At 39.5% G+C, this 16,104-nt stretch overlaps 1 protein-coding gene across 1 annotated transcript in view; it reads right to left on the bottom strand.

Moving 5' to 3' along the window:
• Positions 1 to 16,104, bottom strand: part of ncoa1 (nuclear receptor coactivator 1) — a 73,495-nt gene that overhangs the window by 29,642 nt on the left and 27,749 nt on the right. The window contains exon 3 of the mRNA XM_050059027.1: positions 3,098 to 3,203. Within this exon, the coding sequence (XP_049914984.1) occupies positions 3,098 to 3,186 (89 nt within the window). The 5' untranslated portion in view covers positions 3,187 to 3,203. The remainder of the gene's footprint in view (positions 1 to 3,097; positions 3,204 to 16,104) is intronic.

Genomic DNA, 16,104 nt, shown 5'->3' with positions numbered 1-16,104 from the left:
GGGAGAGAGAGAGAGGGAAGGACATGCACCAAAGGGCCACAGGCTGGAGTTGAACCCGGGCCGCTGCGGCAACAGCCTTGTACATGGGGCGTCTGCTCTACCACTAAGCCACCGACGCCCCACTTCTGATACATTTTTAAAGAAGCTGATGTAAAGCTAAATTGTCTTCAAACATATCCGATGGGTTTGGAGATTGTATTTTGGCCAATGTGCTCCACCTCACCACTCTGACTGTTTACCTGCCACTCAAACGTGATTGGCCAGTACCAATCGGACAACAAATGGACTATAAAAGGAAGTCTGAACGCTTCCGCTACCAAAATCTTGTCTTTGACCCAATGCGTTCTGGGCTTGGAGCAGCTACTTGACTTGTGTGCTAAAGATGCCAGTGTAGTTAATTAGTTTCTTTTCAGTTGTCCCAACACATCTGAGGAACATTCTACATACACATTTAAACTGTGAATGGGCAGGAATAGACAAGCTACTGTTCATTTGATTTGGGTGTGATAGCACAACGGTCTTGTCAGGTGGTAAACAACACCTTGCCTGCATGCCCGCTTGGATTCACAGGGACTCAATAGATAGGCGGACAAGTTTGGCAGTGACTCATGTAGATGAAGATTTCACTTGTTTGCATCTATGTGTTGTGTCTCGTGCCCAGGGGACTGGGTTTTTGGGTGATGTTCTAATTTGGGATATCTCTTAAAGTGTTGTCTTTTTGTTTGGTTAATGTTTGTGTTCATATTTGGTTGATATTTATTTATTAAGCTGTTAGATGATGGTTGGTTAACGAAAATAAAATAACTGATTAAATCAATTATTCATCCTTCAAGCACTCCAGGAGTAAACGGCAGGTGCTCCATCATGTATACCCAAAATCAGTTTATGGAATCTGAATTGGTTCGTGGATCAGTAAAGTCAGTCCGATATCTGATGAGTAAATTACGTCAGTATCGGAACCCAATACAAATATTGGATCAAATTGGTCAGACTATTTTCTTGATAAAATTAATGATAAATTAATTGAGAAGATATATAATTGCAACCTTGATCTTTACTTGACTACATGATGCTCCTCTTTCAGTCTTATGATGCTGTTTACTTTAAACTAAAATTAATTAAAAGGTTAAACATTTAAACTTCTGATCACAAGACACGGCTTCATAAAAGTGAACAACTGGAACTTGTTTTTTTCCCAAACAACAGGTGGTTTAAATTATCAGTGTCAGAGCCGGGAAATGTGTAAGTAACATCACAATGTGCTGTATAAGTGCAGTGGTTTTTTCACCCAGCTGCCTGTAATTTGTTCCCGTAATATGTAAACAAGAAAGTTGCCAGTCATTGACACAAACATTGAAAAGCAACTTAAATTGGCCTTTACCTCGAGCCTCTTCAGACTCTCCGCTTAGCCTTGTGCTTAACCTTATTCTCCAGTTTCAATAATATACTTTCAAACCGACGAGTTACAGTAAGGTATGTGGTAAACATGAAAAAAGGAATGTGTGTATATGCGAGTAAGTGTGTGTGTGTGTGTGTGTGTGTGTGTGTGTGTGTGTGAGACGACAACAGCAAAAGTAGGTCAGTGCATTGGCCAGCCAGAACACACAGGCGTGGTGACCGAGGGAGGGAGGGGTGAGGAGGGGGAGGACGCTGCTGTGTGAATGCGCAGGTCAGTGGCTGCGTGTAGTTGCTGTAGAAATGCTAGTTGGGCTGTTACATCAGCTTACATCAGCTATCTGGCCTTATAGACGCACGCACAGTACACAGAGTACATTCATGCCTTCACCACTGCATGACCTACCTTAAACCTGACCCCAACCTAAGCCGCATCTAACTTTAACTCTGAATCATGGTCTTAATAGAATTTTATAGATCCAGAGGATTTTATTTAAGTCAGATCCTTGACTTTAGTAATGTTACTAATACCACACTGTACAGAGTAAGAGTCCTGGACTGCACAAGTAAAAGTATGCCAGTATAATCTGATTTCAAAATTCAGAAGAGTGAGAAATGCCGTCACAATTTACCCAGAGCCCAAATTGACAGCTTCATAATGTTTGTTTTGTCCAACCAACAGACGAAACCTCAAAATTACTAACAATAAATTGATAATTTTAAATTAATACAATCATTTAAAAAGGTGAAATAAGGGAAAATTTGGCATTTTTGCTGAGAAATTACTTTGATTATTATTCTGTTATCAAAACAGCAGGACAATTAATTTTCTGCTTATCAATCCAACTCTTAAAAGAAAAATAACAGCTGAGCGGTACCTCAGATAAATAGATGTGTTTACATGACAATTTCAATAACATGACGATTGCCTCATTTGGGCTAAGCTCGACTTTGCAAAGAATATAAATTATCTTATTGTTAATACACTTAAACAATTACTTAAGTATGTTTTGTTTCCTTTTTGTCAGAAGTGAGAACATCACATGGTTGTTGAGCCCTGGTGCACAAAATTGACCATATTACATTAAAGTGAGGGAGCGTTCTTCGTGAACTGTAGTAAACAGAGCTGCATTTAACATCGGCAAAACTACAACAAAACATCTGCTTACAAACTCTCACACAACTCGTGCAGTATATCCAAAGTCTCATTTATCCAGTCTCATGCTCAGTACTTCCCCTTCTCACTAAAATTTTACGATTTAAAACTCCTCAGTACAAACAGTCTTATACATGGCTGTGTACCATGCCTGGGCACGTGTCCATGCCTGGGCACGTGTGTGTGTGTGTGTGTGTGTGTGTGTGTTTGAACTCTGATCAAGCAGAGGTCATATGAACTCATGTGCTCAGGCACGCTCAGGGGCACACTATTTGTCGTACTGAGTACACGACTAGATAAATGAGACTTGGATTATACTGCATGAGTTGCATGAAAGTTTGTAGATAGATGTTTTGATATAATTTTGCTGTTGCTATACACGGCCCCCATTTACTTCAGTTCATGAAAAATGACCACCTTTTTTGGATTCTTCGTTCACCATGAAGGAATACGAGAAAAACATTTAAGAGTTTTAATTTATGCACAATCTTTTTGATTGTATTATAATGTCACTAACAGAACAACAACACATGTTTAGGAATATACCTTTGCCCTGATGTGTCGCATGGTGAGCCCTTCCTCTTGCGTGACTCTGGCGTGGCAGGGTCCAGGGGATTTTCCCCTACTGCACTCATTTTCAGCTTTAACTGACCTGTAGAGGAGGAGCACATGGAAAAACAAGGAAAGGTTATTAACAGATTTTTTGCAGCTCTGTTGTTCTTTTCATTAGAACAAGTAATAATGCAGTGTTCCTAAAAACCTAAAAACACACACAATCCTATCTCATCTGGAAAAGAAAGGGAGCTATGTGAGGCTGCTGTTCATTGATGGCAGTTCAATGTTACTGTAACACCACAGTTCTCTCCAGGCTGGTCACAACGCTCAAGGAGCTGGGATTAACACCTCATTGTGCATGTGGATCCTCGACTTTCTGACAAGCAGACCCCAGGTGGTGAGAGAGTGTGGACACACCTCTTCTACCCTCATCCTTAACACAGGAGCACCCCAGGGCTGCGTTTTGAGTCCTCTGCTGTACTCCATATACATACGACGATGTAGCCACTTCAGACTCCAACACCATCATTAAATTTGTGACAGGCCCGATCACAGATAACAATGAAAGGACCTACCAGGGAGAGGAAGAAGACCTGACCTGCTAGTGTCAGGATAACAACCTACTCTTGAACGTCAGCCGCACTGAGGAGATAATAGTGGACTTTAGAAAATGAAGAATAAGGAGAAGCAGCCAAAGAGCTACGGCCCCCTTATATCAACGGGCCCACACTGCACACTGCATACTGACTCAGTGGTGACAAAAGCAAGGCAGAGACTGTTTTACCTGAGGAAATTCCCCTCAAATACTGAGGAATTTGCAGCCTGATGGGGAACATCACTGCCTGGTACAGACACAGCACAGTGCAGGACAGCAAGGCCCTGTAGAAAGTGGTTTGTATATCTGAACACACTATAGGTGCTGCTTTACCCCACACAAAGGACGCTTATACCAGACGCTATGTTGTCTGTTGGTGCCAACCAAGAAGGACAACAAATCTTTTTCATCACCTTAGTAAGTACCATCACAGCGACCACACCGAGAGTATGAAAATACGAGCCCATGTTAGTCTGTCCACATGTTTTAGCAGGGCTAGCAAGGCTGTACTAAAACAAAAGTCAATTGTGTTGTCTTTTAAGGCCACTGCCCATAATGTATAGCATAATGACTGCTCAACTATGTTTGCATTTTGTACTTTTTACTCAGATTTCTACCTCTAAGACATGTGCAAGCATTGTTTTATCTTACAGTTGTACTTGTGCCAGTTTTGGTTGTACATAGAAGTGATAGTAGTTACAGCATATAGTTTTATATACATTTTTTAATAAGTTTAAACGCAAGCTAACTGTATTGCTTTTAACTGTACTTCCGAGCATGTTTGCACATTAAATATTTCCATTATATTATTCTACTTTTTTTGTTAATGAACTGTATTCTTAAGTTTTACTAAAAACCCTCTGGTTTTCATTATCAGGATGCTCATCAAACTGGCATCATTTTAAACTATATACCGTGATAAATATTCATATTGATTAATATGGAAACAATGATAATGATATTAGTTTTTGCCATGTCACCCAGCCCTATAGTAAATCTCAGTACAGTCCTTCCAGCTCTGCAACAAACCTTACTGCTGGTTCTGACTTGACTCTATAGCCATTTTTCAGCGCTGTAGTTTTTTGCAATACAGTTGTTGAATTGCATTATATTGAAAAATATTTTGTCTTTTATGTTTTTGACATTCCTCTTCAGTCGCCCTTAATGGACTCGTGCCTGTTCTTTATCTGCAAAGTCTACAGGCTGCACCTCTCTGGCTGCATCAGGAGGGGTAACCATGGCAACAGGAAACGCTGCAACATTTGATGAAGCACTCAGTGAATAGAGGGACAGTTAACAGGGTTCCTGCATGATCCATTAGGCCAAATATTAAAGTTAAAACCCTTTAAATGGTATCAGAAATTGAATTTAAGACCATCTTATTACAGCAGATACACAAACACAGCAGCAGAAAGCAGCGAAGGACATGAAATTCTGTCATGTTTAGCAAACTGTAGGGACAGACAGGGTTTGTTATTTTACTACTAACATGTTGTTGACAAAAATTAGGTTTCTGAAAGATTTGGAGGGATGTTAATGAGCCTGAAAGCCTTTCGTTTATTCTTGGGAGCTGCACACATCAATATGGACTCTTCATCTGTAAAACCACATTCATGCTGTAGAATCTAAATATCAGTTGTACACACAAAACGTTTTAAATCCACGGGTAAACCGCAATAAAACAAGCAGCCTTTGTCAGAGTGTTGGGTGCTGCTGCAGGGACACGCTGCTCACAGGACGTTAATCCTTCCTGACTAGCCCTCTTTACATTTCACCTCAGATCACCCCTCTCTCTGCCTCAGCCCTCCTTATGTTGCTCACACGCAGCACTTAACAAAGGGATACATCCGCCACAGTTAGAAACGAGAGCCCTGCTCCACAGTAAAGGAAATACATATTAGCCTGAGAGTACATATGCTTAAACAACAGCTGAAACTGTAACTATGGTAAAGTCAAATTATGAACTGAGAAAAAAGATGTTTTAGGATTGTCAAGACTGCCTGCTGATCTGTTTTTAGACACATCCAGACTGATTTTAGAAAGTCTGGTTATCAAAAAGAAAAATCTGAAATGCCATTTTCGCAAATTGGATCTAAACCAAATTTGGAGGTGGTTGGAAATGCGATTCCAGTTGGATTTCTACAGATGCGCCTCAGTCGGGATGCTCTAGCCACTAAAATCAGATTTTATAGTGTTTCGCATCAGTTGCAGTGCGACACACAGACGTCAAATCCAGAGTGACAGAAGTGTTGAGCAGAATCCATGCTGCTACTAGCGGAGTGCTAAGAGGACAACATGGAGAACAACAGTATCTGAAAAGACGCTAAGTTTGTTCTGAGTTCTGCAATGCGACTTGACAGCACAATTGTTTGAAGGGCAAAAATGATGGCCCTCTATTTCTCATGCTTTTGTGTTAGAAAGCCATGCTACTAGCATAGGTATGTAGTTACCAGTGTTAGGCAGTTAGTTACAGTAATATTACTTTTTCCAGCAATGAGTAGTGTAACCAATTACTAAAAAAATTCCAGTAATAATATTACAGTTACCTCACCAAACAACTCATTACAACATTTGTTATCACATCACTACTGACTTGAAATACAACATTAATATCAGCCAACTCATTTTCGTTATCATCGCTCTGCTGGAAGATGGAAACGCATAACTTATACGGCTGGAAATATTCCCATTACTTTGATTTTGTCAGGAGGAAGGATGATAAGAACATCATTGATGCATGTAGTGGTAGTAAAACTCTTTCCACTGCGAAAAACACGTCCCTAAACCTCGGGTCTGAAACACCTCGGCTACTGACCAACAGCACAAGCACTTGAAGCTCCAGGAAATACACCCCACCAAAGGCGTGGATGTTGGACATAGCGCTACACTGGCTGAACAACCAATGCTGGATTTTAATTGTGGACAGCTGCAGCGACAAGGACAAATGAAGCTTGTGGCTGGATATGTGGTGGATGTAATGTTACTCCATGAGTGACTCTCCATCTTTGAGGCAGAGTCTTGGGAAAATACCGGTCACAGGCAACTGAAAACCTCCAAACCTCCAAACAAACAAAAAATGCTATCTAGCCTTAGCTACACTTAGCGGCGATTACCCTGACATTCACTCAGAGGCACACATCTGAATTTTGGGGAGATAGGCAACTACTAACTTTATGGGGTGTAACGGAAAAGTAATATAACGAGTAGTAACGAATTACTGTTGGCAGGGAGTAATAAGCTAAGTAATATCATTATTTTTGAAAAGAGTAAAGAGTAATGAGTAATATATTATATTTTTAGAGTAAGGAGCCCAACAGTGGTGGTGACTGATGCTTACAATTGTTACCAATGCAACCTATGCAGACAGGTTGGCAATGTCTGGACACACAAATCGATCTGATCACTTGCAATTACAGTGCTGATCATCTGTTTTTAAAATCTGATTTGAGAGACATTTTGCAGTCTGAACGCAGCCTTAGTAAACTGCAGCCTGGACGATGAAAACAAGGTAATAATATTAAACCCACGGTTGTTTTGCTGGTTTATGCAAAGGCAATAACACAATATTTCTACTACTCGTTATGACTTGTCAATGAAATACCTACATCTCTGATACCAAAATGTTTCTTTTGATGCCTTACTTTGCTGAGAATAAACATGTTTACTTTCTCATTTAAGGGATTAATTGTTTAGCTGACAATAACTTGACAGAGTTGACAGATTTAAATGTCTTGTTTTGTCAGATCAACAGTTAACAACACAGAGATATCCAGTTACTTATCACAGAGAATGGAACAGAGAATTATAGCCATTTTTACTCAAAAAACATAACTTAAACGATTTAATTTTCTGTTCTTCAACTAATCTTTCCGACTGTAATGTGAAGTGACAGTAGCTGTAAGAGGAGGAGAGGGGCTACATCTTTCCAGAACGACCTTGCCGTCATAATACTTCTCATTTATGATGATGACGAGTCCAAATTATGCCTGTGCATTTCTGGCAATGAGTCAACACAGGTACAGTTTATTGATGGAAGAGAGCAAAAGATATGCAGTAATTATATTTCATGATGTACCAGGCGACACCAACTGCTGCACTCTGACCCAACAACCTAATAATAAAGCCAAACACATGCTCTAGCTGTGCATTCGTGCTATGAAAACATGCCTAACAATACATTTTCCTACAAGCATTGAAAAACCTGGATGAATTGTGCAGGGTCGATAAGCTCGTCAGCCGTGAACAACAAGCCATCAACAGCCATGGTCATATTTCCTGCTTCCTCGCCATTATGATTATGTTGCAGTTCCTCCCACCTGGTAAGTGTTAATGATCTAGTTATTATACTTGGTGGCCAGCTTTGCTTCCACATCCTATCAGTGTCACACTAGAAAAAGGCAATGTCAAGAACATATATGACGGGATGAACTGCATTCTACTGCATGGATACAGCTGGAATAGAAACTAGAAAAACACACTGGCAAATGCTGATAATGCAAACAGTCACCAGGTTTCCTCTTAATATGTAATATTAATTAATTAGTGAAAAATTTTCCTAGTCAGCCAGTAGTCATCATTTTGGGCCATTAGTCGACTAGTCACCCACATGTTTACGATAGGTTCAAGGTGTGAGAAAGAATAGTATTGGTAACACTGGTAACACTGTGCTACATTACAGAGAAATACAAAACTGTACTAATGAACCTTTATTAATATAGGCCTATATTTTATCTACAAGTGCACGTCACACACTGAGCGAGCCGCCTGTTAATGACGCTGTCGGCAAAGCAGTAATGATTGTGCTAAGTGGCTAATGGCCATGTAGCTACTTCCATGTTTCAGATGATACGTCATGTTTGTAGTCGACCAATGAAGATGAGTTTACATATCACCTTGGGTTTGTCCTTCACCTTCTCAAAATGATCCCACACTTTGGATTTCCTGCCCGACATGTTATTAACTAGCCTGTGGAATAATCGCAGGTACCAGCCTTGGAAATTAACATGACTCCTGTCTGACTCCTGGGCACTGAATGGCCTCGCCCTGTGTCTGTCCTTTCAAATTAAATTCCCACATGGTCCAGTCATATAGGTTTTGGTTTGTTTTGACAAGGCGCAGTTCCTAATAGAGTTTCACATGTTTTTAAAAAAAATTTCTGCAACTAAATGACCAATGAAATCTTGCCAACTAACAACCTTTCTGGTCGACTAACATTTGGTCGATTAATAGAGGGCAGCTCTACTCTCCAGCTCCCTAAACTTGTTTTTTGAGTTTAAGTAATTTGCCAAAAAAATAAATAAAAGGCATAATAATCAAAGTTAAATATCAATTTGAATGATGGCATTTTCACAATTCTATTGATATCTCAATAATATTGTTACTGTGAATAATTTTGGACACAATAACCATGTAGTGAAAATCTAGTATCATGAGAGCCGTAATGACAACATATGGAAAAACTATTTAAAACTTCAGTAATTCCATTTTTTTTATTTTATTTTTTATTTATTCCCACGATACTCTGCCTTGCTTTAACTCATCTTCTTCCAGCTGGCTACCTGAGGCTGGTGCTGCATGCACACTGAAACCATCAGTCCAAAGAAAATAACTTTCCCTTAATCAAAAACGTAGTCTCATCAAAGCCTATGACATAAAAAAACTACCAAAAACGAGCCAACGAGATGCAACAGCATAACTTGGTGCTCCTCAGGCTACCTTGTGTAGTTTACTCAAACAGTCAAGGCTGCTAGCGATGAGGACAGATAATGAATGCGCAGGGGGAACGCACCTGTGGTCGAAGCCACCCTCATCATGTGGATTGATGTTTGTAGCATAGCTGTCTGTCACCTGACAGCATTTTTTTAATTTGTGAAGAACTTATTTCTTGCATCCTGCTGTGGATCGTGTCACAAAACGCTTTCTAGTAAAACTACTGATTAAAACTGATTGTATTTACAGTGATGCAACAGTTTGGCCGCCCTTTCACTCCCTTTACTTTATTCCCTTTACACTTACAGTAGTCACTTCAAGTGTCTTGGATTGGATCAGACAGCTCTCTGATCTCTGCAAAGCATCCAAGAAGCTTGTCTAGCGTTCTAGCCAGATGATGAAATGGTGTAAATGCATCTGTCTCTCCAAGGTGTATTTACCACTCCTACCATAGTGTGACTACATCAGTAAGCAGTCTGTGGAAATATCTACTCATTGTCTGGTTTTCCGAATACATCCATGATCCATGTCCTCAGTCCTTGAGACAACGGCAGCTAAAGTAACACCTAAATGAAACTAAAATGAGCCATTTTTCTCTCGTTAAAGCAAAAAGGAAAAACAGCTACGGTGATTTCTACACATACAATAAAACTGAGTGCAGACAGGGTCTTAGTTCAATTTTATAACTTCAGGGTTATATTTAGCAGCTTAGTTTTCTTGCAACTGCAGCATAATACTCTAATAATGCTTCTCAACTATTTTCTCTCCAAACTGACTTTCAGATATATATATTATTGATTTTCACTCATGCATCTGCTCCGTGAGCTCTCAATCAATCAATAACTTTTGTTGGTAGTTGTGTTTCCTGGTCCTTTAAACACCACAATACTCAGAAAAGCAGAAAAGATTATGTAATTACCGCAGCTTTCACTGCATTATTTACTACTGTTTACTACTGTAAAATCTTTGCAAAGGGTCTGTTTCTCAAACATTTACTTAGTTTTTAAGATACGCTATTTCACCATATACTGCAGATCTACTGTACACAAAGGGTTATTGTCATGAGTCGAAGGTGTTGAAGTGTCGAATGACTGGCTGAATCACTGACCTCACTTTGCTTTTCTCTCGACTGGGATAAAGAGCGGCTTAACACAAAAACAAGACGTGAACCACCAGGGTTAAAAGGTAATGTGTTTATGCCTCCAGCTACATTCATTCAGTCATGGCAGTTTGTGAATAATTCGGCGTACTGTATTTGTTACCATCTGCCTGCAGGATCTCAAACAACACTGTCACGGCGAGGGGCCCTGCTGTTTTCTCTTCTGCTCCGTTCGTTTGCTGTGGTAAGCTAATGTTCACAACGTTTGTGCTGCATGTGAAATAAACCTAAATGCAAAACACAGATGTTACTTTAATGTGAAGGCAGTAGTCGGCCTTTGCTGCGAAACCTTGGTGAAATGTGCGGAGAAAATAGAACAAACAAAAAACCTGACGCATGAGTTATGTAGTTCAGTTACATTTTGGCTCATGAGACCAAAGAAAAATATGGAGGTAAGATGGTTAGAAGAAGAGGCACAAACTTTTTATAGCATGGGCAAATTATATAACATAAAGAAACGACGCAATAGCAGCACTGGCCCTTGATCTCTACTACAGTAATCACAAGGGATGGCAATCGAGACCGGATTAATGTATACCTTCGAGAATGATGTCAAACTCATGTGTCTATGCTGTTGGAAACTGGCAACAAGGACGAGTCATGGTGGAGAGGAAGAAAACATTTCAAAGTGTGACATCATTTCACCAAGCAAGATGACAACAGACTATGCAAAATGGGCTTAAATTCCTGAATGCCATGTATTTGGCACTCTACACCCCAGTGCCACAGCTTCCAAACTGAGCAGCCTGTCCATTACCAAGGATAAATATTCTATGTCATAATGACATTAGCACCACACAGGCAGACTTCACAGATTTTCAATGTGACTACAAAAACTGAAATTAAAATGAAAGCTGTAAAAATGTGATCTCATTTCATCAGATTTAGATGATGACAGATAAACTGTTGCTACAGCTAGCTTGTCTCGACCATCAGTTCCACCTTTCACGCTTGCTACAAAGGACGAGAGGTGAGTGTCATTGAGCTCAGACTCACGGATAAAAAAACAAAAAAAAACCAGTTGTGTTTATGTTGAAAACCTTTGTGAGACACTTCCCACACAGAAAGTTAATCAGGAATAAAAAAGGGAATCGATAAAAAATGTGACCTATGAGCAGAATCAATAATGGCACTGGTATCAATAAAGTATCATCAATTTCCATCCCAATCAAATCACAACTGATCAGATCAATGGATGAAAGATGTTTGTTAACTTTAACTGTGCCTGGAGCTCTGCTGCTCCACCTGTGCACAGAGTACACTCTGTACTCCGAGAGTGCAATGAATAACCAAACAGTATATATATATATTCTAATAGTGCTACTAGTGAACGGTCCAGCTCCAAAAATAGGAAATCAAAGTGGTGGCTGATGTTTTAACCCACCATAGACTGTACCAAAAGGACGATGCGTCTCCACTTATCCCCAATGTACAAAAATGAAGCCAAAATATCCAGGATACAGTCACTGCCATCTTGCACGAGTGTCGAGTCCTTGCCCATACACCCGTGTGACAAATCGCGAGCAATGCCACAGATAGTGAGCACACTGGTTGGCGCACACACAGCTGTCAATCATGACCTCAATCCCCCTTTTTTAACATCAAATTACCAGTTATAACCAGTAACTATGCAGTTAAAAAACAAACAAAAACACACCCAATATTTTCTCATTACACAATTTACACCCTCAAAGGTGTGAACTTTCACACATGTATGAACAACTTCTACAGCAGCACACACATAAATATACAAACAAACATAAGCAGGTTTACCAACTGGGGTGGAGTCCTAACAGCCAAATGTTGGTAAAACACAGGGTGTAACTTCGCTATTACTACAGCTACTATTACTGCTTCAAGAAAGGCAGCCAAACTATTGAGTCACATTTATTATAATAGCTCCTTTATAGTTAAGGAGCCTCATCAGTAGGGCTGCCACGATTAGTCGACTAATCGATGACTAATCGACTATTAAAATAATCGGTGACTATTTTAGTAATCGACTAATTTGTTTGAGTCATTTTTCATAGAAAAGGACTATAAAAGTACCCCAAAACACTCTTACTGCAGCTTCTTACGTTCAGATATTGGCAGCTTTACACACTCTCCCGTGACGGTGAACTAAAACCCTTTGGCGTGAGTATGAAACAAGATATTAGATGACATAATTTTGGGGTTTGGGCGAGACAGACCGACATTTTTCAACATTTTAACACATTTTTCGATGAAATGATTAGTCGACTAATCGAAGAAATACTCGACAGATTAGTCGACTAATCGAAGAAATAATCGACAGATTAGTCGACAATGAAAATAATCGTTACTAATCGAAGAAATAATCGACAGATTAGTCGACAATGAAAATAATCGTTAGTGGCAGCCCTACTCATCAGTGGTGCAAATTTGAATCCACAGACTAATACATGTCCTGTGATGAAAAGGTCAGTCCATGATATTTAAATGATCAAATCAGCCACTTTCACTTTTACACAATTAGGAACTTTCTACAGCAACACCCACATAACTTTCTCTTTTTCCACTATGCTAAGATATATAACATGAGCAGCATTCACCTATGCATACAGCCAGGTAGTGCAGGCAGTTACACATGAAGCTTAACAATCATCTCCGCTGCTAAACTGATGCCCTTAATTGATCCTACTGACTGACTGCTCAAAAGGTGTAGCCCACAGCAGTATTTAACAGACAGATGACAGCTTCCCCAGCATGCACTTATTTTATTATCATTATCCCATCAATGCTACATGTGACTAATTGGAACTGTTACAGCTGCAGTGTGAGCATACACTCAGTCACACTTTCACACATACCAGCTAAAGCAAAAATCATGTGCAGAAGAAAAACAAGTCTAATCCACCTGTAGGCCAGGTCAGCCTCCTGCACCTTCTGACCTCAACCCCCCCCCCTCCTCTCTATGTGACGTACGGTGGGGGATCGAGCCTTCAGTCGCCAAAGAGGAAGAAGAAAAAGCAGCAGTGGCAGCGACAGCGCAGCAGAGCAAGACCGCTGAGAAATACAGCCCAGTGCCTCCACAGGCTCTCCATAACAACCGCCTTCCGTCTCTGTGTCTTTATGTTTGTCTTCTTTCTCTCAGAGCCTTCTCCTCCTTCGGTATCTCATTCCACAAGCTGCACTGATTGCACGCACACATGTACACACACACACACACACACACACACACACACACACACACACACACACACTAAACAGTGGCAATGTATGGCTTGCAGCGGGGGAGTGAGGAAGAGACCACCAGATACAGAGTAGGGAGTGAAGGATGTGGATTACCAGGAGAGGGAGGAAAGAGTAAATGGGGGAAAAAAGATCCTTATTAGTCAACCTAATGTACATACAAGCTTTCACTACTTTCCATTTTCCTTATTTAGGCTTCTATAAGAACTATAGCATTTTGGACATGCTGGTATGAAATGTCATAGGTTTCCTAGATGATCTGTACAGCTCCACTTCTCAGAGTTCATATATTGGTCCTGACATACACTAAAACTGTTCAACTAGCTTGGTAAAATGCTCTTTGACTTCTCCAGAGATTGTCAATTTTTATGACTTTTTCCATCTTCAAAATGGCTCACAAATTCTCTTACTTTTCCAGAATTGGTTTATAGGGAAGCAACGATTATCGTCTCAAAAAATATTACGGTAAACTGTATTACACAATCATTATTATTATCAGTTACAGTGCCCCTTAAGGGAATGAAAACAGAATCTTTTTTTTTTTAAGTTGAACAGTCATTTAATTATAATGCAATTTTCTATTTTTTTTATAAATGGAAGCATGTGCAAAAAGTCTGCTTTTTAAAAAACTAAATCAAATAAAGGTGGGATTCTCTGTCTGGATGCATTTTACTTTTTTATGTGTTTTCATTTTTTCAATTAAAATATTTTTTTAATTATAATAAAAATAATTTATGCCGTACAGGGGGGCTTACATGGGTTTCTGATTTTTTTTTTAAAATATTTTTTAATATATATTTTTTTATTCTGTAAATCTTTAAATCTGGAAAGCACTTTATGCTTAAGCTTTAAAGTCGTTTATAAATAAAGTTAAAATTAGTATTATTTGTTCTAGTACTACATATAAGCAAATGTACATGGTATGATAACTGTTAGATATTATACTATTATATACTTTAAAACATCTATACTGCTGCAACCCTAGTAGTTAATACAGTAGATTACTACAGCATCAATATAAAAAATAGGAAAATTTATAAAAAATTATATATCAAAAGGAATTCATTCCAGATGTGTTTTTGGACTCATTGTCACCTGACAGCTTGTTTCTTTCTGTTTGTAAAGATAGTATTTGTAAAGAACTTCTTAGTTGTATGCATTTGTTGTAATGTGTTACATAATGCTTCCTAGCACAAATATTGATTAAGATTGATTACATTCACAGTGATGCAACACTTTGGCTTTCTTTCACCCCATTTAATATTCTAAATTGATACTTAAAGCTGTTGTTGCAAATATAATGAGTAGCTTGTTAATTTTTACAACAGTAACATTATTTCCTAAATGAGCTCAACACACTGCTCGTGCACACACAGCGTGACCACCCCCTCTCTGCTGCTCCGAGTTGGTACAGCCCATGAGAAGCTGCTCAGTCACTGTTGCTAAGGCCCACCCTCTTGAATATAGGACATGACCAAGAGAATGTATACAGCTTCAGTCAAGTGCACCCACTGAACTCCTGGATTGTATTCATATATGTGTTGTGTGAAACTGAGTGTTCACATATACACAGGTGCCATTTTCATTGTTGGAAGTGTGCAGCTTCACCACAGCCCAGATAGCAGGTTTAATTGAGCAGCAGTCGAGTCCTGCTGAGGAGATTTCTTCTGTTGTGGGAATCTGTCTGCATGTGGCTTCCACATGAGGCCAGTTCCCTCATGATTCCAGTGTTTCCCCTACATGCACCTAGGTGCGGTGTTACATGAGGAGAGGGCTCAGTCTCGTGCCTTTAGTAATTAACGTCACAGTATTTTGCGCTACAGACGCTCTATATCCAGGTCAACTCACACACTTGCGAGTAAAGCACATAAACAGAGATGAGAAGAGAAGAGGAGCTCCCTCTTATTGCTTTAGAAACTATTGTTATATTATTCTGCACTATGGACATTTCCTCTTAGCTGTCCACAAATGTACTGTATGTATTCGGGCTTCAAGAGCCCTTCTAGTGCCGGCAGACACAGAAACCTCCTGGCAGGGCGCACTTTGTGAGAGCACAAAAACCAAAATAAACAGAAATTCCCTTCACCCCCGCTGCTACAACTCCACCCTGGGGAAACACTGTAATAAATATTACTCAACTGTTGATAAACTACGACAGGCAGGTGCTGACACAAAATGTTTCTCCAAAAATCCAAAAGTCAGAAATGAGCATAACTGTTTAAACATTTAGTTTATGAAAAACTTGTCTGTGATGGTTCGTCTCAAAGTTATAGCATTTAAAATCTGACATTAGTTGGGTTTCCATATGAATGTAGCACAATC

The sequence above is a fragment of the Epinephelus moara genome, chromosome 12 (assembly GCF_006386435.1).
Source record: "Epinephelus moara isolate mb chromosome 12, YSFRI_EMoa_1.0, whole genome shotgun sequence".
Classification (NCBI taxonomy): domain Eukaryota; kingdom Metazoa; phylum Chordata; class Actinopteri; order Perciformes; family Serranidae; genus Epinephelus; species Epinephelus moara.
This window is presented reverse-complemented; position numbering and strand designations above follow the sequence as displayed.